The 26,085-nt window shown below is 39.1% G+C and overlaps 1 protein-coding gene across 4 annotated transcripts in view; it reads right to left on the reverse strand.

Annotated features, from left to right (window-relative positions):
- LOC310726840 (butyrophilin subfamily 1 member A1-like) overlaps positions 1-26,085 on the reverse strand; it is an 88,799-nt gene that overhangs the window by 49,372 nt on the left and 13,342 nt on the right. Inside the window, exons 1-3 of one of the 4 annotated variants that reach the window (XM_083542831.1) lie at positions 9,528-9,662; positions 9,359-9,415; positions 2,325-2,672 (exon numbers count right to left, since the gene is read on the reverse strand). The exons of the other annotated variants lie outside the window; for them this stretch is intronic. Of the exons in view, the coding sequence (XP_083398957.1) occupies positions 2,325-2,672; positions 9,359-9,415; positions 9,528-9,531 (409 nt within the window). The 5' untranslated portion in view covers positions 9,532-9,662. Of the gene's footprint in view, positions 1-2,324; positions 2,673-9,358; positions 9,416-9,527; positions 9,663-26,085 lie in introns of those variants that run through there. 4 annotated transcript variants of the gene reach the window in all.

A 26,085-nucleotide genomic window follows, 5' to 3' on the forward strand; every position in this document is an offset into this window, starting at 1 on the left:
CCACCAGATCTGTCAGATCTGGACAGGGCCGCTGGAAGTAATTTTGAACAGGGGGTGCTGTGAATTATTTATTTATTTTTGACAAAAAAATCTATGAGCCTATGGGCCTATTTAGAATACATTTTAAAAAATAACATAGGGCTGTGATGATGGCACTTTTTTTTTTTACCACTGCGGTGGTAGTGGACCAAATACCGGCGGTGTTGCGGTGGTTGGGGGGTTGTTTTGAAATAATAAAAAGAAACAAAACAAAGAAACAACACACTAAAGCCTGTAAAGCATTGAAATACATATCAGTAAATACTGGTAACTTACATAATATAATAAAGTTGAATCCATTTAAAAAAAATAAAAATTAAAATAAAAAAAAAAGTTTTATATTTCCACACAAAGACGCGTTATAGCCTACCGCTCTGCGCTTTGAGAGGGATGTGGAACACGAGCAGGAAAGAGACCACCGATCTCTTTTTCTGATATCTTCATGTTGTTGTAAAAGAGCTAATTTTCTTTGCGCGCTGCCAGAGAAAGCCAAACTAAAATCACCGGCGCGTGTGAAACGCGCTTTACAAATGAACTTGAAAAATCTATATAATTTAAATTATCAAAATAATTTAAATAAATTTCAAAATACACTTAATAGCCTACGTGTGTCAAAATAATTTCCTAAAATATTCATAAGGAATTTATAAATTGTGCAAAATATTTTTAATAGGCCTACATTTTTTTAAAATCTCTCTCTCACCAAGAGGGGGTGCTGTAGCACCCCCAGCACCCCCACTTCCTGTGGCCATGGATCTGGATGAGCCACTGATGCAGCCAAAATTGCAAGAATTTCCAGTTATTACAAAATTAGGAAAACAATGTTTTTCTTCGCGATGGTATGAGAGATTCGGCTGGTTGGAATATACCACAGCCAGTGATGCAGTTTTTTGTAAATCCTGCAGGCACTTTCCTGAGCTAATAAAAGCAAAATTTAAACAAGATGAATTTAAAGATTGGATACATCTAAGTCAAGCATCTAAGAAGCATCAGAATAGCACAGGACACCTGCATTCACAAAAAAAACTAACCGCTTACAGACAAAGTCACCAGCCAGATGGCAGAGGTGAAGTGTTTGATCAACTTAGACAAAGTAAATGCATCTTTTGTAGAAAGTTACAAACATAGATTTGTGCTTGATGTTGTACTTTTTTGTGCCAAGCCAGATATTCTGTCGTATGGTCGTAGAGAAAGTGAGGAAGCATTAAACGGGAATTCTTTTGGAATTGTTCTGTTTGCTTGACCAGCCGGCTAATAATGCGAGAAAGAACTTGTTGCAGTTTGTATTCGATACTAGCATGGAAGACTTGTAAAGATATAGGCCAGAGTAAATATTTTTAAAAACAGCACGAATCACGATTTTGAGAAAGTGCTTAAATTAACGCATGACCTGATGGAAAAACATGATGTACACAAAATGGATGTCGCCTCCACCCAGGAAAGGAAACTTCCTTTTAAATTGTCTGCCTCCGTGATCACAAGCTCTCTTGGTAAAAGTGACAGCATGAAAAGTGATGAAGATTGAAGGCATCTGTAGAATAAGGTGTTGGATCGACAAATTAGGGAGCTGAACAGGCGTTTTTGATAACACCTATGGCCTCATGATGCTGATGTTGCCTGTTTACCCAGTTCAAATACATTCGGAGACAGAGACTCCCTAACAGTTGCAGGTAAACACTATAACATAGACATTGTTGATGCTGAGCTCACATGGAGCAACTAAAAGGAAGGCAGATGCTGGACAGGACCTCCCATCACTCATGGAATTGCTGGATAACAGTCCTGATGACATCTTTCCAAATGTCACATTTTTTTTATTTTATTACACTTATTACTCTTCTGATGACATTATGTAGTGGTGAAAAGACTGTTCTCCACAACAAACCATGTAAAAACATGTCTACATTCCTCAATGCTTACTGTTCATCCATGCAATTTGTCTCTGCTCTCCTTTGAATGTGAACTGACAGAGACACTTTATGGTTATGACAAGATCATCTTGTGTTTAACCGAAAGCCCGTCATCTAAGACTAAAGACATGTAAACGTAAGTTCAACTTTTCATTGTTAATAGTTAATTTATTCATTTATTTTCTGTTATGTGGCGTGTAGCTTTCATACAATACTTTTAGTTTTGCCCACCCTGTTTTATGAAGGCCCACCCACATGTGGTATTTATCAATAGATTGATTGTCTCATTAGAAAATTACATCAGTGTCCAGGGGATCATTTATTTAAAGTGTATTAAATTTATTTAAGGTCTATGTATGCACAAATCATAAACACTCATCATATATATATTCACAGTGATGTCATCAGATTGTGATTTGTCCATAATGAGACACTTATATTTTCCTTCATCAGAGACTCTGAGAGCTGATAGTTTGAGTGAAGCATTGCCTTTCTGTAGCTCCTCTTTAAACAGTGATGTTCTTTTACAGTAAGTCTGAGCCTGATTTTTATTTCTGTCTTCATGATCCTCATAGAGATGCACTAATGAGTCGTCATTCAGTTTGAACCACTCCACTCTCATGTCCACAACACTGGTGTTGGATTTGATAAAACAGGGCAGAATTAGATCTTTACCAGCTACAACAACAAGAGGAGCTGCTGGACCAACCACCTGTAATTTCTCTGTGTTGTGGACAAAAAAATACATATCAATATTTTGTATAAAACAAGACAGACATTATTTTTATTTTACACCTCATTTTGAACATGAAACCATTTCATACTTGAATTAGTTGTTCCTTTTCTTAATAATAATTAGCAGTAAATTGATCAAGACAATAACAATTAATGCTGTCAGAAAAAACTAATATTTTTATTTACACATGTTACTTTTTCGAAACTGGATCTGTAAGCCATTTTGCCAAAGGGCCCATGTGAGAACTAGAATACAGGAACACATTTGGAGCAAATATTAAAGCTGAATATATGCAAGTAGTAATAAACAGACACTTATCAGTGTCACACTGTTCAGGTGGCTAAATCATGTTTTGTTAAATAGCTTATAAACTGGCATAAAGAATGTCACTTAATAAATATATGAATTGAATACTTGATTATAATTGTAAAATAAACTTACTATTGTTAAATACATTATTGAAATTAAAATAAGGGTTTTTTTAATTTACAAAAATATTAAATTTGGTGATTGTGTCACATAAACACAGTCAAATGATAATAGTCATTCCCTTTAAGATCAAGCTATTTTATTGCTAAAAACGTTTAATTGGTAAAAAGTAAATTGGTGTCTTGTGCTCAAATTTTATTATCATGCATTAAACCTTTTATGGATAACCTTGTTGTGCAGAGGTGCAAAAATGGGGTATGCAGCAAATATAGGGGGTCTTCACATGAGGGGTACCACAAATAAGGGGTGCCAAAATTGAGGGGTGCCAATACTTGTAGTGTATTTACTGTATTCCTGTATTTATAGATTGATGAACCATGACTTTGCATACCCCCTCAGAAAATGTGCAATTGCACCCCTGGTGTTGTGTCTATGTTGTGAAATGGGATTAAATTAGCATTCATAACAACTACTACTACTACAATAATAATAAACACTGTGGCAATCTGTTAATTACTGCTCCTAAATCTTTTACTGCCATAGCAGGGAAAGGAGAAGCAGGGAAAGGAGAAGTGGAGGAGAGTGGAGATTAGGGTTGGTTACTTTAAATGTTGGTACTATGACTGGTAAAAGGAGAGAGGGACCTGATATAATGGAAAGGAGAAAGGAAGATAAGTTGTGTGTTCAGGAGACCAAGTGGAAAGGGAGTAAGGCCAAGAGGCAATGGTGTGGATGGAAAGAGAAATGGTGTAGGGGGATTCTGAAGGAAGAGTTCAGTAAGATTGCAGTGGAAGTGAAGAGAGTTTCTGATGAACGTGAAGCTGGAAGTTGAAGGGGTGATGATAAATGTCATCAGTGCCTATGCTCCAAAAGTGGGTTGTGAGATGGAGGAGAAGGAAAAATTCTGCAGTGAGTTAGATAAAGTGGTGAAGAGTGAACCTAGGAATGAAAGATTGGTAATTGGGCCAGACTTTAAATGATATGTTGGTGAAGGGAACAGAGGTGATGAGGAGATGGTGGGTATTTATGGCCTTAAGGAGAGGAATGTGGAAGGGCAGATGGTGGTAGATTTTGCTAAAAGGATGGAAATGGCAGTGGTGAACACTTATTTTAAGAAGAACTAGGATCATAGGGTGACATATAAGATTGGAGGCAGGTGCACAAAGGTGTTCTGTGTAGGAGATGCAACTTGAAGGAGATTGGAGACTGTAAGGTGTTGGCAGGGGACAGTGTAGCTAGACAGCTTGGAATGGTGGTCTATAGGATGGCGTTGGAGCTGAAAAAGAAAAGAAGGAAAGTGAAGACTAATAAAAAAAAATACGATGGTTAAAACTGAAGGAGGAAAACTGTAGTATGAGATTCAGGGAAGAGGTCAGATAGGGGTCCGGTAATGGTGAAGAGCTGCGGGATGATTGGGCAACTACTGCAGAAGTGATAAGGGAAACAGCTAGAAAGGTACACTTGTGTGACATCTGGAAATAGAAGAGAAGACAAAGAGACATGGTGGTGGAATGAGGAAGTGCAGGAGAGCAGAGCATAAGCAGAAAGAGTTTGGTGAAACAGATTTGGGATCGGCAGAGTGATGAGAAAAGTAGGCAGGAGTATAAGGAGATGCAGCAGCAGGTGAAGAGTGATGTGGCAAAATGAAAGGAAAAGGCATATGAGGATCTGTATGAGAAGTTGGACACTAAGGAAGGAAAAAGGGATTTGTACTTATTTGAAAGACAGAGGGACTGAGCTGGGAAGGATGTGCTGCAAGTTAGAGCAATGAAGGATGGAGATGGAAATGTGTTGACTAGTGAGGAGAGTGTTTTGAGAAGATGGAGGGAGTATTTTAAGCAGCTGATAAATATGGAAAATGAGAGAAAAAGAAGGTTGGATGATGTGGAGATGTAAAGCAGGAACTGGATAGGATTAGTTTAAAAGGAAAGTTTACTATCGAGCTCGAAGGACCAAATCTTAGGAAGGTTTACTATTTAGCTTGAAGGACCGATTGTAAGGAAGTTTAACTATCTGGTGTATGCTGATCAGGAGATTGTACTCTCCCCAGCATGTAAGTAAAACACGTTACAGGATTCAGAACACTTAAACTTGACTGGGTTTAGGATTGATCGTTTGTGGTGTGATTCTCACTGTCATCTGCTAGCTGCTGTTCGGTAGGCTGTTCAAGATCCATTGAAGACTACTGCTCAGTGTCATCTACTAGCTGTAGATGACGCCAGAGAAGCTGGAAGCTGAGAGGATGCCAGAGAAATGGAGAATTGTGCTGGTACCATTTTTAAAGAAAAAGGGAGATGTGCAGACCTGCAGGAAGTACAGGGGAATAAAGTTAATCAGCCACACCAGGAAGTTATGGAAAAGAGTAGTAGGGAAAGAGTAGTCAGGCTGAGAGAATAGGTGACCATCTGTGAGCAACAGTATGGTTTCATGCCACGGAAGAGCACTACAGATGAAATATTTGGTTTAAGAATGTTGATGAAGAAGTATTAAGAAGGTCAGAAAGAGTTGCATTGTGTGTTTGTGAATGTAGAGAAATCGTCCGTCAGGGTGCCGAGAGAGGATTTGTGGTATTGTATGAGGTAGTCAGGTGTGTCAAAGAAGTATGTGAGGGTGGTGCAGGACATGTATGAGGACAGTGTGAGAGCAGTGAAGTGTTCCGTAGGAACGAGAGACTGGTTCAAGGTGGAGGTGGGACTGCATCAAGGGTCGGCTCTGAGCCCTTTCCTGTTTGCAGTTTTGAAGGACAGGTTGGCGGACAAAGTCAGACAGGAGTCTCTGTGGACTATGATGTTTGCGGATGATATTGTGATTTGTGGTGAGAGTAGGGAGCAGGTTGAGAAGAGCCTGGAGAGATGGAGGTATGCACTGGAGAGAAGGGAAATGAAAGTAAGTAGGAGTAAGACAGAGTACCTGTGTGTGAGTGAGAGGAAAGGCAGTGGAGTGGTGAGGTTGCAGGGAGAAGAGGTGATGAATGTGGAGTTCAGGTACCTGGGTTCAACAGTGCAAAGTAATGGAGAGTGAGTTAGAGAAGTGAAGAAAAGAGTGCTGGCAGGGTGGAGTGGGTGGAGAATAGTGGCAGGAGTGATTTGTGATAGAAGGGTATCTGCAAGAGCGAAAGGAAAAGTTCATAGGACTGTGGTAAAACCTGCGATGTTGTATGGATTAAAAACAGTGGCATTGAGTAAAAGACAGGAGGTGGAGCTGAAGGTAGCTGAGCTGAAGATGTTGAGATTTTCGTTGGGAGTGACAAGGATGGACAGGATTAGAAATTAGTTTATTAGGGGGACTCAGCATGTACGATTGGCCAGGCAGAGGGACCGAGCTGGGAAGGATGTACTGCAAGTTAGAGCAATAAAGGATGGAGAGGGAAATGTGTTGACTAATGAGGAGAGTGTGTTGAGAAGATGGAGGGAGTATTTTGAGCAGCTGATGAATGAGGAAAATCAGAGAGAGAGAAGGTTGGAGGATGTGGAGTTGGTGAAGCAGGATGTAAATAGGATTAGTAAGGAGGAAGTGAGAGCAGCGATTAAGAGGATGAAGAATGGAAAGTCGGTTGGACCAGATGACATACCGGTAGAAGCGTTGAGATGTTTAGGAGAGATGGCAGTGGAGCTTTTAACCAGATTGTTTAACAGGATTCTGGAAGGGGAGAGGATGCCTGAGGAATGGAGAAGGAGTGTGCTGGTACCGATCTTTAAACATAAGGGAGATGTGCAGACCTTCAGTAACTACAGGGGAATTAAGTTGATCAGTCACACCATGAAGTTATGGGAAAGAGTAGTGGAAGCCAGGCTGAGAGAAGAGGTGACCATCTGTGAGCAACAGTATGGTTTCATGCCGAGGAAGAGCACCACAGATGCCTTATTTGCTTTGAGGATGTTGATGGAGAAGTATAGAGAAGGACAGAAGGAGCTGCATTGTGTATTTGTGGATTTAGAGAAAGCGTACGACAGGGTGCCGAGAGAGGAGTTGTGGTATTGTATGAGGAAGTCAGGTGTGTCAGAGAAGTATGTGAGGGTGGTGCAGGACATGTATGAGGACAGTGTGACGGCAGTGAAGTGTGCAGTAGGTACGACAGACTGGTTCAGGGTGAAGGTTGGACTGCATCAAGGATCGGCCCTGAGCCCTTTCCTGTTTGCAGTGGTGATGGACAGGTTGACGGACGAGGTCAGACAGGAGTCTCCCTGGACTATGATGTTTGCAGATGATATTGTGATTTGTGGTGAGAGTAGAGAGCAGGTTGAGAAGAGCCTGGAGAGGTGGAGATATGCGCTTGAGAGAAGGGGAATGAAAGTCAGTAGGAGTAAGACAGAGTACATGTGTGTGAATGAGAGGGAGGGCAGTGGAGTGATGCGGTTGCAGGGAGAAGAGGTGGAGAAGGTGGAGGAGTTCAGGTACCTGGGGTCAACAGTGCAAAGTAATGGAGAGTGTGTTAGAGAAGTAAAGAAAAGAGTGCAGGCAGGGTGGAGTGGGTGGAGAAGAGTGACAGGAGTGATTTGTGATAGTAGGGTATCTGCAAGAATGAAAGGGAAAGTTTATAGGACTGTGGTGAGACCTGCGATGTTGTATGGATTAGAGACAGTGCATTGAGTAAAAGACAGGAGGTGGAGCTGGAGGTAGCAGAGCTGAAGATGTTAAGGTTTTCGTTGGGAGTGATGAGGATGGACAAGATTAGAAATGAGTTTATTAGAGGGACAGCACATGTAGAATGTTTTGGTGACAAGGTGAGGGAGGCGAGCTTGAGATGGTTTGGACATGTGCAGAGAAGGGACATAAATTATATTGGTAGAAAAATGCTGAAGATGGAGCCACCAGGTGGGAGGAAAAGAGGAAGGCCAAGGAGGAGGTTCATGGATGTGGTGAGGGAAGACATGCAGGTAGTTGGTGTGAAAGAGGCAGATGTAGAGGACAGGGTGGTATGGAGACGGATGATCCGCTGTGGCAACCCCTAATGGGAGCAGCCGAAAGAAGAAGAAGAAGAGCATGTAGGACGTTTTGAAGACAGGTGAGGGAGGTGTGATTGAGATAGTTTAGACATGTGCAGAGGGGGGACATCGATAGAAGAATGCTGAGGATGGAGCTGCCAGGAAGGAGGAAATGAGTCAGACCAAGGAGGAGGTTTATGGATGTGGTGAGGGAAGACATGCAGGTAGTTGGGTTGAAAGAGGCAGATGTAGAGTATTATGGACACGGATGATCGACTGTGGTATCCCCTAATGAAAGCAGCCGAAAGAAGAAGAAAAAGAAGACTATAATAATAACAAACAACACCCACATTCATAATAACAATAATTATCTTCTTCTTCTTCTTCTTCTTTCGGCTTTTCCCATTAGGGGTTGCCAGAGCAGATCATCCATCTCCATACCCCCCTGTTGTTTACATCTGCCTCTTTCAAACCAACTACCTGCATGTCTTCATTCACCACATCCATAAACCTTCTCCTTGGCCTTCCTCATTTCCTCCTTCCTGGCAGCTCCATCCTCAGCATTGTCCTACCAATAATAATAATAATTATAATAATAATAATAATAATAATAATAATAATAATAATAATAATAATAATAATAATATTTAAGGATGTATAGAAATAGGTTAAAAAATAAACTCTGGTGGGTTGTTAATGTACTTTATGTACCTAGAGGGTTTCAGTTACAACAGGTTGAAAAATTTAACTTCTTGTTTTGCATTCTCCAGGACCCTCAGAAGTTTAATTTTACTTTTTAGCATAGCTCAATTGCCAATTATACATATAACATTTGGGGACAGGTTTCTAGAATGGTACAAACAGTTTAAGCTTGTCTTTAAATTTTCTTACATTCATTGTTTTTTTTTTTTACAAATCTGGAAGAATACAAGTGTTCTCTGTTTGCTGATTGCAAAGTTATCAAGCAGGAACAACTTCACTTCTTTTGTTTTGTTTAAAATGCAGGCAGTAACACCATAAAAGTGATTATTTTATATCAACCGAACAACATTTTAGCCTTAGTGGAGCTTTTGGATTTTTTAAAATAAACTGTATAAATAAGTTGTAACAATCCAGAGTTCAGTTTCTCTAAAACCAAAATTTTATAACTCCACTAAGCACACAAACCTGGTGGTAAAATAAGTGGTAAAACAAGCTTTAAATCCAAGTAGCTACCACACACACACACACACACAAACACACACACACACACACACACACACACACACACACACACACACACACACACACACACACACACACACATACAGGTTTCATACCTGATTGAGATTCCATAATGCGGGGGAAAATCAGAAAAAACACTCTTAACAACAGCCCTGAAAGTCAGATGATCAGATCAGTGCGTCAGTTTTAGAAGAAAACAATTGAATAATTTACACCAGGAGAACTTAATACATAAATGTTTTTTTTTAAAGTCAAAATACTCACTCATTTTATTGGTTTATATTTCCGTAAGACAACAAAAGATAACGTTTCCGTGTCCACACTTTCAGATTTGTTTGCATTGATTTGTGGAACCTGTTGGAACCTGTTCCTTCAACACGCCTTTTTTTAGAAAGCTTCCTTAGAAGTAAAGCACACACACATTACAATTGTGCAATAGTGCAATATTTTTTATTTATTACTTATAAAGAAAATGCTTAAACCCAAGCATTCTGTGTGGCTGAGGTTTTATGTGGCCTTCATGAAAGATTGTTTTGATCTGGTTTATGCTTCCATGTGCCTCATCTCAGTCAATATATAGTTACTCCCTATGACCCATATCTAAGTCTGTGCAAAAAGGATAGGAATTGGCAGATGTCACCCAAAGCACCAGATAATTCTTCTCGGTGTAAAACTCCCTCAGATAAGGCATAAGGAAGAAACCTTGAAAGGAACCAGACTCAAGAGGGAACCCATCCTCATCTGGGTGGCACCGAATGTCCATTTATTACAGCAAAACAATGTCGAGGTGTGCAGTGATGGTGATGCAAACTGTAGTCCTGAGCATAGATGCATAGATGTCTAATTGCCTGGCAGAGCTGAATGTTAAACATTATCACCTTCCAATACATATTCCATTACAGTGCTTTAAATAAAGAAGAGCTTTTTGTCATCTGTTTAATCTTTCTGTTCTATTTCTTTCCTTTGTTTATTATATTCATACATTACATAAAGCAGTTTTTTCATTGTATTGATTATTAACTGTTTGATTTTCTTATTGCTTTTCTAGTTTATCTGTATGTATTTGTAAGTCTTTTTGTGGCCTCAAGACGGGGCCACAAATCCATTATAATTTTCTATTATTCACACACACACACACACACACACACACACACACACACACACACACACACACACACACACACACACACACACACACACACACACGCGCGCACACACACACATAGTGAATAATCAATAAGATGATGTAACAGACTTTATTGAATTTTAACAGGAGAAATGAGAGATATGAGGATGGAGCAAAGGCGTTTAGGTGAGAAAAACCAAAGACTGAAATCCGGTGCGAGTTCGGGAGTGACGAATGAGTGGAGTGGAGCTCTCGGTCTAATGGTAGGTGCCAGTGTGTCTGCGGGGGCCGTGGATGCCAGTCACGTGTTTTTGACAGTGCACAGAGACCTGAGACTGAGATTAAAATGTTCCAACGCAGTGATGAACATACACCATGTATGAATGTTCGTGATTATAACAACTCATACGCTGCTCGCTCCCCTGCTAGACGCAGCCCCAGCCCCGCTCGTAGATGGACCAGTTATGAGAATGATTCAAGGAAAAGGAGCGTGCGATTCATGTCTCCTGGCAGAGCAGAACGTTGCAGTGTGCCGGGAAATGGACAGTAGCTGATGTTGCGGCCCAAACACCAGCAGTACTACCTGAGGGCTCTCAGAAGGACAGTTTTAACGATGGCTACTCTACTATGTGGCGGCCCGTCCTGTGAATGGACAAATGCTAGATACATTAGGTACTATCACAATAACGTTTCAGCTGGGCACTGAGTTATGGCAGCATGTGTTTCATGTGCTGAGAGAGACCACACAAACTGTATTGCTAGTCTGGGACTTTCTATTGAGGAATCATACTTTATTGGACCTCAGCTGTGCTAAGCTACAACTGCGGGACATCTCAGTTCCTCTCCTTACCAGCAAAGACTTTGTTCCCAGGTGCTGCAATGTTTCGCTGGCCACTGCTATGACCTTACCTCCACTCAGTGAGTCTGTGGTGCCTGTTTAAGTATGCTTGCCTAATACAGCTCGCTTAACGAGTGACTTTGTTGGATATCTGGACCCAAATGTGGCAGATTCTTCCAGCCTAGTTGTTGCTCACATGGTAGGGACAGTTCACAATGGACTTACTAAAGCTCGGATCTTAAACCCTACCGGGCAGGACATTTTCTTGAAGGAGGACATGCACCTGGGTGAATTTTACCCAGTTGATGACTCAGATGTTCAGCCATTCCATGCTCCTGTGGATATAGGAACAGTGTCCTTTCCCAGTGATATCCCTCCTGTGTCGCTGGATGAGTCACCTATTTCTGAGTCTGAGAAAGCTTCACTTTCTTCATTACTGTTGGAGTACAACGATATTTTCAGCTTGTCCAACGGGATGGCAGTAAATGTAAACTTGTAAAACATCACATCAGAACGGGTGAGCAAGCACCTATTAAGCAGCGTGCATACCGTGCAGCCCCAGGAAAGAGAAACAAGTGGCTGGCCTGTTAGCAGATGGCGTTATTGAGGAAAGCTGTAGCCCATGGGCATCACCAGTTGTTTTAGTAAGGAAGAAGTGTGGCGCCTGGCGTTTTTGTGTGGACTATAGACGCTTGAACAGTGTGACTATTAAAGACTCGCATCCCCTGCCTTGTGTGGATGACACCTTAGACGCGTTAGCAGGCGCGATGTGGTATAGCACGCTGGATGTCTCTAACGGTTACTGGCAGGTGGAAGTTGCAGAGGAGGATCGAGAGAAGACGGCCTTTACTACGGGACAAGGGCTCTATCAGTGGCGGTCCATGCCAATGGGTCTTTGCAACGCTCCTGCCACATTTCAACGTTTGATGGAGCTAGTTCTCAGAGGGCTCCCGTGGCACATCTGCATGGTATATCTCGATGACATTTTAATTTATAACAAAACATTTGCAGAACATCTGTTGAGCCTCAAGGACGTGTTTTCAAGAATCCAGTCTGCTGGGTTGAGACTGAATCCAGGCAAATGCCACCTTGCCAGAGATCATGTGGTTTTTCTGGACCATGTAGTCTCTCGAAAGGGTCTCCAGCCTGACCCTAAGAACACTGAGAAAGTCTTGATTTGGCCAGTTCCCCATTCTCCTTCTGAGGTGAGAGCCTTTGTGGGACTTTGTTCCTATTACAGACGCTTTGTTAAGGGTTTTTCCAAACTTGCTGCTCCGCTGAACCAACTTGTTGGGAAGAATGTCCCCTTTGTGTGGACTCCTGAATGTGACACGTCATTTAACCATTTGAAAAGTGTGTTGTCATCTGACCCTGTAGTGATATTGCCTGACTTCAGTGTACCTTTTAAAATTTACACCGGTGCGCCCAACTTAGCAGTCGGTGCAGTTCTTGCCCAGGACAGAGATGGACTGGAACGTGTTGTCGCGTATGCCACCTGGACACTGACTTCCACGCAGAGGCGTTGGTCCACCTTTGATCGTGAGTTGTGGGCTGTTGTGTGGGCAGTAAGGGAGTTTAAGCATTACATAGGACTTACTGCATTTACCATTATCACAGACCACCGTCTGCTCTTAGCGCTTCGGCGTATGTCCATTGATGACGATCCAACAGGCAGAAGAGGTAGATGGATCCTGGAGCTTGACCCTTTGAATTGGGTCATTGTACACAAAGACGGACATTGTCATGGGATGCGCTTTCTCGCCGCCCTGAGTCGTCCAGCCTGAGTGAGGCGGAGCCAAGTGGTAAGGGAGGACTGGATGTGAACGTGGTGAGTTCTGCTTGAATGGACACTGACATTCCAGGTTCCTCTGATGTCTCTGATTCTACTGGTGACGGGGCTGCCGTGGGCTCACTAAGTGATTCAGACAGCGGGTCTCATATTAATACTTTGTCATACTCTGTATCGGACATTAGGGCTATGCAGCATGCTGACCCTGATATTTCGGCTGTGTTGGGCTGGGTGGCTCAATCCATAAGACCGCCCAGGCGGAGGTTACAGGGAGCTTCTTGGCGCTTACGTAAGTTCTGGACTGAATTTAATCATCTTTCTATTGTTGATGGACTGTTATGCCATTCAGTTTTCTGCCCAAACACGGGTAAACCGGTGGTTCAAATAGTTGTTCCCTCTGCTCTGGTATCTGACATTCTTTTACAGCTGCATGGTGCACCAGCTTCTGCCCATTTCTCTTCTGAGCGGGTGTGGGAATGGGCGAGACAATTTTGTTACTGGCCTTCCATGTACAAGGATATCAAAGCATGGTGTGAGCAGTGCAAGGCATGTCAGACGCGGCGTAGTCCTGTTCCAGCCCACCGTGCGCCGTTTGAAAGAGTGGCTATGGACATCTTGGAGCTGCCTGCCACTTCAAAAGATAACCGGTATGTGCTGGTGGTCGAGGACTATTTCACCAAATTTGTCAATTTGTATGCTTTACCTAACCAGTCTGCACAGATGGTGGCACAATGTCTGTTTGAGGACTATGTTCTGCTTCATGGCGTACCAGAGACTTTGCACTTAGATCAAGGTTGTCAGTTTGAGGCGGAAGTGGTTCAGACACTCTGCCGTCTTTTGAACATTAAAAAGACTCGCACCACACCTTACCACCCGAAATCAGACGGCATGGTTGAGCGCTTTAATCGGACTCTGATTGATCAACTGGCTAAGACACTTTTGACTTATGGAGGGGAGTGGGACGATTATGTGAAACATGTGGCGTTCGCTTACAATACCACGGCTCACTCCAGCACTCATTTCATTCCTTTCTTCTTGACCCACGGTCGGGAAGCACGAGTTCCCGTCAATGTACTGTTGCCCACCCGTGGTCTTGACTCACAGATAGCAGTGACACATGGCGAGTTTGTTCTTTCACTGCTGATGAAACTGAACTCTGCCTTTAGTGGATGCATAGTGAGGCAGCTTATGACCGTCAGAAATTGTACCATGACGTTTCCATGCATCACCAACCTTATGATGTAGGTGCCATGGTGTGGCGCCACAACCCGGTGGAGAGTCGCATGAAGCTGGCACCCCATTGGAAGGGACCTTATAAAATTGTGCAAGTCATGGATTCATGTGGTGAACCTGGACTGACTTACCGGATTGTAAACCCCTTTGACAATGCTGAGAGGGCTCAAGTAGTGCATTATGACAGGGTATGGCCGTACACATTGCCCTTTTCCCCCTTGTCACAGCCTGGACCATTTCCCATGGGATCTGATGTCGCCGATAGGGAGGACTCTGTTCCTTCCCAAAAAGATCTGGATGCTTTGGCGGACTCACAGTGTTCGGTTGGAAGGCTAGAGCCAAGCTTTAGTAGGACTGGGAGAGTTTGTAGACCTCCTGGCCATTTGCAGGATTTTGTTCTGTATTAGTATGACTGTTTTCCTCAGTTTAAGTGGATGTTGTCATATGGTTCCGTGCTTTGTTTTATGTTCATCATACATTGCTGTTTATGGTCTGTGATTTTAGTTTTTTTTGTTATGCTGTACTAATTCTGGATCGACTGGTGCTCATTGTGTGTGTAATCCATTTTTTCCCTCGGGGCTTGCCATAGATAGGTAATGGACATGCGCACTTGGGGGTGCTAAAGTGTCGGTGACTTCTGGCTGAAGGTTATGCTGTTTAATAAAGTGGTGAAGAGTTTGGATAATCTCGTTTATTGTTTTTTTTTACTCAATATAAAGTGTTTAGGCGAACCCTACACGAACGCTCGGTGACAACTGCTTGTGTGTGTGTGTGTGTGTGCGTGCGAACAAAAAAACAAATCCGAAAGAACAAAGACAAGTCAGAAAAACCAGAAAAGGTAGGTATAGGTTTGTGACTGGAACACTTACCGATTATTGGAAGAGACACCTGTCATTCAAGATATACAGGAAGTACAACAGTGTCTCCTTGCTTGCTAATGTTTACTTCTGTTATTTTTGTTATTTAAAGGTACACTAATCCAAATAATTTTTTTTTAAAGTAAACGGAGAACTTTACACATGTACAAGAAACAAAGTTATAAGATTTGTACTTCCTGTATATCTTGAATGGCAGGTGTCCCGTCCAATGATCGGTAAGTGTTCCATTCACAAACTATACCTACCTCTTCCGGTTTGTCTGAATTGTCGTTGTGTTTGGGAATTTGTTATTTTGTTTTCGGATTTGTGATTTAAATTTTTGCATTTGTTATATTGTTTTCGGATTTTGTTAGTGTTTTCTAATTCGTTAATTTGTCTGATTTGTTAATGTCTTTTGCAGTTCTCAGCCACCGTATATATATACATGCCTCTTTAATCTATAGTTTTTATACCCAATCATGTTACTGACCTCGGAAGCGCATTGCATTCACAAAGAGGGAAAAAACAACACAGAAAGGATCTCATGATTATGACTTAATATCTCATCTAACTTCTCATCTTATAATTATTACTATGTATCTCATAATTATGAGATCCTGATATCCTAATTGTGATTTAGTATCTCATAATTATGAGATAAGTGGAGACAGTCTGTGGCAGGGGAGCGTTTTAGCGCATAACACCAGATTTGACGTCACTGCATTTTTTGCTCGGAAGCGCCTCATTGCACAACCATGAAGATGTAGCAGATATCATATGATTTAACTTAAATACTGTATATTAGTTCAATTAGATACTGGACATTATTATTATTATTATTATTATTATATTTTTATTGACTACTAATATGTGTTACACATTCTGTCTGTCCTCTTGATAAAACAAACTTTTTAGTGGACAGTCAGAATCTGTAACATATTAGTAGTCAATGTTAAAATATAATAATCGTAATCATAATAGTAACAAAAATGATAAAATCCTCAGATGTTAAAATATAATAATAATAATAATAATAATAATAATAATAATAATAATAATAATAATAGTTAATGCCCCGTATCTGTTAACTGAAGAAAGACTTACCGTAACTAAATTAATTAGCAGGAGGAGCAGGTCAGCGAGGAAATGTCCAGTAGCTAATTAAACTAATATACTGTTAGATTTTTATTATGACCAAACAAAACTTAATTCTTGGAGAGTTTTTCCATGCGATCTATGATGCCCGTGGTGCCTTTTCTGATCAGGAAAGAATCACACAGCACACAGCATATGGCACATATGTTTTTCTTTAGTTTAATGCAGATAACAGACAAGTGTATACACACACACTGGAAAAAAACCTGAGCCAAAACTGTTCCTGATTGGGTAAGAAGACCGGAGATAATAACCGGAGATGTGTGAGCCCAGACAAAGACTTCCTGTATACCTCACATACTCACATTGTAGATATCCTATAGACACTGAACAGATAAAAAGAATGTGTTTAGAAAACCATCTTAACACTAACATATACAGTCATCAAGCTAAACCATATGATATCTGCTACATCTCCATTGTTGCGCAATGAGGCGCTTCCAAGAAAAAAAATGCAGTGATGTCAGATCCGGTGTTATGCGCTAAAACGCTCCCATGCCACAGACTGCCCCCAACTTATCTCATAATTGTGAGATACTAAGTCCTAATTATGAGATAATAATTTGTAATTATGAGATACTAAGCCATAATGAGGTAGTAAGTCATAATTATGAGATCAGGATATCATAATTATGAGTTAGTAAGTCATAATCATGAGATATTAAGTCATAATTATTTTCTTTTTAAACTCCAGCCTTTTGTTGCCTCGGTCCCAGTAGTACAGATGGTACATTTCCTCAGTTTAAACATTTGACATGTTCTCTATGTTCTTTTGAGTATAAAATATTTGTTGAGAGTTGCAAATCATTGAATACTATATTTATTTAAACTGTACTGTTTCACAGTAATTTCTGCTACATAGTGTATCATGGTTGTGATTAGAAGTTTTATTCTACAGAACACTTGTGTATATTGTGTCAAGAACGGATACCACACAGCATAGGATTGTGTAACAGAACGGTGTGCCTTTTTTTTATTATTCCTTCTGTCTGTCAGTGTTCCTCACCTTACCTCAGAACCCCCGCCTACTCACGCATATCGCCAACCTTAAACCTCAAACATTTAACAACTCTGTCCCTTCTCTTAACCTAATAATTACCAACTAAACATTAAATGTCAATAAATGTCTTTAACTAGTTGAATAATCCTGATAATGTGGGTTGGGGTGACTGACTAGCCCTGAACAAGTCACTAAAGGCTGGGCAGTGGGTGCAGCAGTGACAGTGGCAGGTGCTTCACTCAGATGGCAACAGTGCAGATGACAGGTGGGTTGTAGGAGTGAAGCTGGTGAAAAAGGGCTATAATCATCCTCTGCACACTTCGTAGGTGCAGGCTCTTGTACATGGAGAAGGAGACGTCGATTTCTTGTGTACTGTCTGCCCCGACATGTTAACACATAGCTGTTAGTCTGGGAAGCAGGGCCCTGTACAATTGCCGGTTGGTCGAAACCCCGAGCTATACATTTATGGCATTCAGCAGACACCTTTTTTAGAGCAATGTACAAAAGTGCTTTGAGTCTCTATCAATGAATAGATCTACACTGGTACGCTAGATTACAAACTTTTTTATTTATTTATTTTTTTAAAAGACAAGGCAAACCTGGAAAAGTGTTAGTTTAAGTGTTTCAGGAAGAGGTTGGTCTTTACTCGTCGCATGAAGGTTTGACTGCTGTTTGGAGATCTAGGGGAAGTTCAATCCACCACCTTGGTGCCAGAATAATGATGAGTTGTGGCGTTCTCTTCTAAGCATGAGTCATATTCTAGCTAATGATTTTGACATGGGCTTTAATTTTTGATGAATGTTCTCTATTTCTTATGAATTTTGAGTTGATGAGTACATGATCAATCGATTATTAAAGTGTTTGGTTGAAGTGTGATGTAAGTATCTAGTTTTTTTTAAATCTTTGTTAGGGTTTCATTTTATTTATCTTTGTATTTGGCCTTTAGTTTTTGTAAACAATCCTTAACAAAGTGAACGGATATTGTTTTGTTTGTTTATGTAAAAATGCTATTCAAGATTTAATAATTGTTATTTTGTGGTAGTTATGTCTTAACTACAATGATGAGTTATGATGTCAAGTTTAAGCTCATGATTCTTTTTTAGACTTAAATCATAGATGAATGTTATTTTTTTCTCATGAAACATAAGAGGAAGTGTGTGTGTCATGTGTGACGTTCATGGTACTAACTGGTATACAGTTTTTAATTTACTTATGGCTCTGTTTTAAATGTTTTTAAATGAGAAGATTCATGTTTCTTTTATTCCTTTGAAATTGTCTTTATCATCCAGGATATAATGTGTTTAAAATAATAAATTCTGATATAATTTTTTGTAGGACAACTTATTCAATATTTTTAAGCCAATGTGCACCATGTTTAATACAAATGTTTAAACCATAAACACACTTGATCATTGCCATGTAATGATGAATATGGCAGGTGCAATTACAAATAAGTAAGATGACATTTATTTCAAAGCAGGCTGCCAAATCCAAATGATAATCCAAATATTGTAAATGTAAAATTGGGTCAGTTTATGAGCAAGACAACATAACATAAACTATACAGAAAAGACCAAACACCAGGAAAACATTACAGAGAACAAAAGCTTGCTAGAGAACAGAGTCACATATAACATATTACCTCACAGGGAGCTGGATGAATGAGACTCCATTGAAACTCTGGCTGTAATGAAGGTGTAATTGGAAACAGATGTGACTGATCATTATGAGGGTCATTATGAACCTGTGAGTGTGTGTTTGAAGATGGTGTCGAGGGCAGCCATGTTTGCAGGCTGTGGTGTCATTCAGAAATACCAATATTTCTTTGGTTCTGAATTTATGTGTGTCTATAAAACTGTCCATGGTCTATTTTTCTGTTGATCCAAGCATTTGTGTTATGCTGAAAAAAAGCTGCTTTTTATTTGTCACATACATTACAGTACAGTGAAATCCTTTCTTTGCATATCCCATGTTAGGAAGCTGGGGTCAAAGTGCAGAGTCAGCCATGATACAGCCCCCTGGAGCACAGAGGATTAAGGCTCTCGCTCAAGGGCCCAAGAGTGGCATCTTGGCAATACTGGGGCTTTAACCCTCAACCTTCTGATCAGTAACACAGAGCCTTAAACACTGAGCTGAAGTCAGCAGCTTGTGCAATAAGGGGTGAATAAGAACATAATAACTTAATTTGTAGCTTCTAAAGGCCAAGGCACACAGAAACCAGAAATATAAAAGTGTCCAACAGCTTATTTTATTTTAACAAGCATTTATCACTTGTGAGATGCATAAAATGTTAAATCATTCACTAATAACTTAATTTCATTAAAATATCTGACTAATTCACATAATAGCAATATCAATTTTGTCAGAAAATTAAAAAGTTTATTTGATTGACATCTATTCTGATCTATTGTGAGGACCTTCATTTAATTTATTAATACATATTAAGGGATGGCATCTATGGGATTCCTGTTCAATGTAGGACATACTATGTGTACATTCACACTCAAGTACAAACATTGTATAACCAATGTCCAGAGGTGATGGAAGGGTAGCTGGTGGCATGTAATTGGCATGAAACCTGGTATGACTAGCATAAGTAACATGGAATTAGTTGACTATATAACTGTGACAGCTGGGCCCTGCTCTAGAGATGGCTGAACGATCATTTTTTTTTACTCAAGTCAATTTCACCAACACCACTTACTGTTTTCCAAACAGCTGGTATAACAGGGCCATCTGTGTTTTGTGTAAACTGAAAAATCTATTTGAAAGCACAAAAATAATTGAAGCGGGTAGAAACAGTGTTACTAAAGCTGTTTATTTGCTTGTAATGGTTGAGGAACATAAGGATGATAAAACAGAGAGCACCCTGTTAAACCTGACCTGGTTGGATATATCTCAATTGAAATGCCTCCTGAATGTACGCCTCCATTGCCCTTTGCTTCATTACAGACATGGAGTAGACCAGAGTGAGCAGTGAGAAGGTGTGGGTACATACCTATAAGATTTATTTTACACAATACAAAGCCTATAGCATCAGAGCACTTTCTGTTCACAAAGACAAAACTAAAATGTGTGTGTTTTTGTATGAGCATGTGTGTGTGTTTAACAATAGCAATAGTGGTTGATCTTTACCTGTATATAGCCAAAAGGAATCAAATGCCTTAAATTAAACAATCTAAGCATTACATCAGACTTCTATTAACTCATACCCATGCTATTTTTGTGATTATTGTAGTCTGTGCTGCAGAGTTAACATGAATAATAAACCAGGTGATGTGTGAACTGCTACCTGCTGCACATTACTATTAATAATTCATAATATTATGCCTAAAATACCCACTAACCTAGAACTAAGTGCAATTTTAACCATATTAATGAGAAGAAAAAAAGATTTTCCCTAGCTGTTTTATATAGTCTACACAGACCACATACTGGTCATGGGGCAGAATATAAACTTCTGCAAATTGACTTCAAACTGCACCTGAATGGAATTCTTGTTTAAAGGAAGTGTAACAGCTTTAACACAGACCACTCATTAGTTAGTTGACCATCGGTTTGACAGGATGGAGCTCTGTCCACTCTGTGTGACGATGTGTAAGTAAATGTTTTCTTTGTCTTCATCAGAGTTAATAGTGATTTAAAAAGGCTCAAATGATGTCTAATGTCCCGTGTAATGAGGATAAATATGTGATTAGGAAATTGTCTAGACTTCAGTGTGTGTTTGAAGTAAATGCCTGTTTGGTTAAAATAATATTTAATAATAATTTTTTAAAATAAAACAGTACAAATCAAATTAATTCAATAAACGTTTTTTATTATATTGATTCAATTGCCACACATTTAATTGATTAAATAAAATTTTATGAAATAGTTTTCATGTGTTAGACCTCATTTTGGTAATACAGATTTGTGTGTGTGTGTGTGTGTGTGTGTGTGTGTGTGTGTGTGTGTGTGTGTGTGTGCGTGCGTGCGTTTTATATACAATTTTCTAAATTATCTACTTATTTCAGCCAACTTTAACAGATGTTTTCATTTCTTCCATTCTTCATTCATTCACGCCCTCAATATGTGGAATTGTCAGGATTTTCGACTTTAAAGAGAAATTCTTAAAGCTGGACATAAAATACTAAAGAATCCATAATGCTAGTGTTAGGCGATTCTTGGATTCTTTAGCTTTTTTATGCAACAAATCTTATTTCTGGTACGGAGTGAGTATTATATATATATATATATATATATATATATATATATATATATATATATATATATATATATATATATATATATATATATATATATATATATATACAGTGAGGAAAATAAGTATTTGAACACCCTGCTATTTTGCAAGTTCTCCCACTTAGAAATCATGGAGGGGTCTGAAATTGTCATCATAGGTGCATGTCCACTGTGAGAGACATAATCTAAAAAAAAAATAATCCAGAAATCACAATGTATGATTTTTTAACTATTTATTTGTATGATACAGCTGCAAATAAGTATTTGAACACCTGAGAAAGTCAATGTTAATATTTGGTACAGTAGGCTTTGTTTGCAATTACAAAGGTCAAACGTTTCCTGTAGTTTTTCACCAGGTTTGCACACACTGCAGGAGGGATTTTGGCCCACTCCTCCACACAGATCTTCTCTAGATCAGTCAGATTTCTGGCCTGTTGCTAAAAACACGGAGTTTGAGCTCCCTCCAAAGATTCTCTATTGGGTTTAGGTCTGGAGACTGGCTAGGCCACGCCATAACCTTGATATGCTTCTTACAGAGCCACTCCTTGGTTATCCTGGCTGTGTGCTTCGGGTCATTGTCATGTTGGAAGACCCAGCCTCAACCAATCTTCAATGCTCTAACTGAGGGAAGGAGGTTGTTCCCCAAAATCTCGCAATACATGGCCCCGGTCATCCTCTCCTTAATACAGTGCAGTCACCCTGTCCCATGTGCAGAAAAACACCCCCAAAGCATGATGCTACCACCCCCATGCTTCACAGTAGGGATGGTGTTCTTGGGATGGTACTCATCATTCTTCTTCCTCCAAACACGTTTAGTGGAATTATGACCCAAAAGTTCTATTTTGGTCTCATCTGACCACATGACTTTCTCCCATGACTCCTCTGGATCATCCAAATGGTCATTGGCAAACTTAAGACGTGCCTGGACATGTGCTGGTTTAAGCAGGGGAACCTTCCGTACTATGCATGATTTCAAACCATGACGTCTTAGTGTATTACCAACAGTAACCTTGGAAACAGTGGTCCCAGCTCTTTTCAGGTCATTGACCAGCTCCTCCCGTGTAGTTCTGGGCTGATTTCTCACCCTTCTTAGGATCAATGAGACCCCACAAAGTGTGATCTTGCATGGAGCCCCAGTCCGAGGGAGATTGACAGTCATGTTTAGCTTCTTCCATTTTCTAATGATTGCTCCAACAGTGGACTTTTTTTTACCAAGCTGCTTGGCAATTTCCCCGTAGCCCTTTCCAGCCTTGTGGAGGTGTAAAATTTTGTCTCTAGTGTCTTTGGACAGCTCTTTGGTCTTAGCCATGTTAGTAGTTGGATTCTTACTGATTGTATGGGGTGGACAGGTGTCTTTATGCAGCTAACAACCTCAAACAGGTGCATCAATTTAGGATAATAAATGTAGTGGAGGTGGACATTTTAAAGGCAGACTAACAGGTCTTTGGGTGTCAGAATTCTAGCTGATAGACAGGTGTTCAAATACTTATTTGCAGCTGTATCATACAAATTAATAGTTTAAAAATCATATATTGTAATTTCTGGATTTTTTTTTTTAGATTATGTCTCTCACAGTGGACATGCACCTACGATGACAATTCCAGACCCCTCCATGATTTCTAAGTGGGAGAACTTGCAAAATAGCAGGGTGTTCAAATACTTATTTTCCTCACTGTATATATAATATTGATATTTATGGTTATGACTATCTTGTATTTTTTTCTTGTTTTTTTTTTTTTTTTGTGTTCAATCATTTTTTTATTTTATTTTATGTTTACATGTTCTTACTTACATACAACCCCCCACCCCAGCACCCCACCGCACCCCACCGCATTTAATTAACAAGACTATAGCTGTTTGTTAACACCATTCATTATTGAAACAGGCAAATGCATTTTCTTGCAGCTGAAGTGAAACTTTTTTTTTTTTTTTTGACAAAGTATACAGTGTGACATTGTTCTCCTTATGCTTCTTTAAAAAAAAAAAAAAAAAAAAAAAAAAAACATTGTTACATCATAATCTTTGTTCCTCTTACCTTTTAGTGCTTATTTCATTGATTCAATCTGGACGAGCTCAAGGTGATTTATATATACATATATATAGATTTTAATATCTTTAGTATCTAAACACTCAATGTGAAATGAATTACTTCAAATTGTACTGATTATTATTTGTTGTCTCTGCTGCAACAACCTGGACTGTAATAGTTGCCAAAATTGTTTGCCCAGATTTTGAGATGATCAGGTGAAATGTAAACATAAAATTAATATATAAAAAAACACAAATGTAAAATGATAATTTAATTGAATGAAGGTGAAGGTGAAACCTGAAGATGAAACACCTACATATAAAACATGTGAAAAAGTTATTACACCCGAAATCTCATGATCTGCAAAGACACACAGAGCCGTGAAACTGAGACTGAAACACACTCCTACACCATCAGATCAGTTAATGTCTCTGGTGGAGGTCAGTACAGGTGCAGAGCTGGAAGAGGAAACCCAGTCTACTACACACACTACAGTGATGCACTCTGGGTAAAGGTTACTGGTGAGTCAAAACATTTGCAAATCCTGTTAAGAAAAGCTGCCTTCAAATATATTTTGAATGAAATTAAATTTTTCTATATTAAAGAAAAGTAAACAGTAATAAACTAAACAAAAAAAGAACTCTGTCAAAGTCAATATTTGGTGTTAAGACTTTGCTTATAAAATACTAGTCTTAGATACACCACCAGATTAAATATATTGTATTGTCTGAGAGGCTGAAAGCCCTTTGTTAAGTAATGCTGTATTCTGTATTATTTTTTTCTGTACATTTTTTTTTTATTAATGTCTAGAGTGAAAAAGTAAATAAATCTGTGAAAATATTTGTCACATACACACAATGCTTTATTTTGTAGTATTCTAAGAACAGTGTTAATTGCATTGTGTATATGTGGGTTGTTATTAATACGATTATTTTTCTGCAGAGAATCTTAAGCCTGTGGTGATCATAAGACAATTGGTAATTGTTAATTATATTAACACAGATTATTTTGAGACACATTCATAATGTAATAACCAATTAAATTCCCTGACATTTAATCCACATGTACCTGGAATAACTTACAATATATGTAATAACTAATATTCTTATTGATGACATTCTTTTTATTTGACAGTTCAGACTGATAAATTCAACATCCAGAATGCAGTAATAGGGAAGTAAACAAACTTCATCTATATAAAACAGGATGTTTCTGCTGTACAATGCTGTATATACGTTTTTGTGGATGGAGAAATATTTTTGTTTTTGTTGCTATTTTTCGTATTCATTATAATTGTTCATGCAAGCATTTCATTTAAATCTATAGGAAACTAAAATGTGTACAATTGCATTTGTGTGACAATGTGGTTAAGTGAAAACATAATTATTGACTTCTATTAATACTAGAATTTAGTATAGTTCTTCTAAAATAATATTAAGTGTAATACTTTGGTTGTTGACTGTCTGAGGGGTTGAAACTTAAAAAAATATATATTTTCAGAAATTGTTTTTTTTTATATATTGTTTAACTATGGTTTATAATGAATTACAATGCACTCTAGGATGAATCTGTTTTTATCTATAATTTTTTTCCATTTTATCTCTGGCTTTCATTGTTGAATGTTTCATTATTGTTATGAAGATATGTGTATATAGTCAGAGTGGTTTATACTTGAGTCATTAATAATGATATACAAGAAATTCTCTTTTATGCCCTATATTGACAAAAGCTGGTTTAAAGATTAAACCATAAAGTAGATCAAAGAATATTTACTACTGAGAAAATAATCAGATGAATTCATAAAGAATGGATTCAGAGGGGTTTATTAGCAGTCAGAAAATACTGCAACACAAACCCAGCTGGTACCAGGAGCACAGGTTCCATGAACCTATGACTTGCACAAAAGTTTCGCTGGTCATGGATTCTTTATATACATTTCAGGCATGTTCCTCTCATTGGCCAAATCCATTCATCTTCTTTCCTTCCTGCTCTTATTCAATCACAATTTAACACGGGAAGGAATTTCTTCACTTTCTCTCTCATACACGTGGGCTGTGGCTCTCTCTCTCACTCCTTTTATATATAGTGTGTGGTGTATTTTCAGCTAATAGTTCACTTACGGTTAAACAATACCTGACCAAAACTGCCACTGACATCCTAGAATCTTTTGTAGGGATCCTTCTGCTTTATACTGAAAAGAGGTAGAAAAAGGTACTCAAACACTTCCTGTTTAAACTTCCTCAAAAGGTCGAGGTGCCATGACCACTCAGAGTCCTATGTGCATTTTGTAAAGCCTTACTGTGTAAAGAAGAGGTAATGGCAATGTGTGTAAACCCTTAAACTTAATGATCCTGTTAAACCTTACTTTAGTGCATGTGTGTTCATGCCTTGCTCTTGTGTGTGCACGTGCGTGCGATTGTGCTGAAATTTACTCCTGTTTTTGTGAGCAAGGGACTAAATTTGTTTTGGTTTTATTTTGCAAAAAAATATAAAATATATATGTAGGATGTTTTAAATGGGCCATCATCAAGCTGGAATTAAAACAGATTTGTG

This window comes from Silurus aristotelis (assembly GCF_946808225.1).
Source record: "Silurus aristotelis genome assembly, chromosome: 5".
Taxonomy (NCBI): Eukaryota; Metazoa; Chordata; class Actinopteri; order Siluriformes; family Siluridae; genus Silurus; species Silurus aristotelis.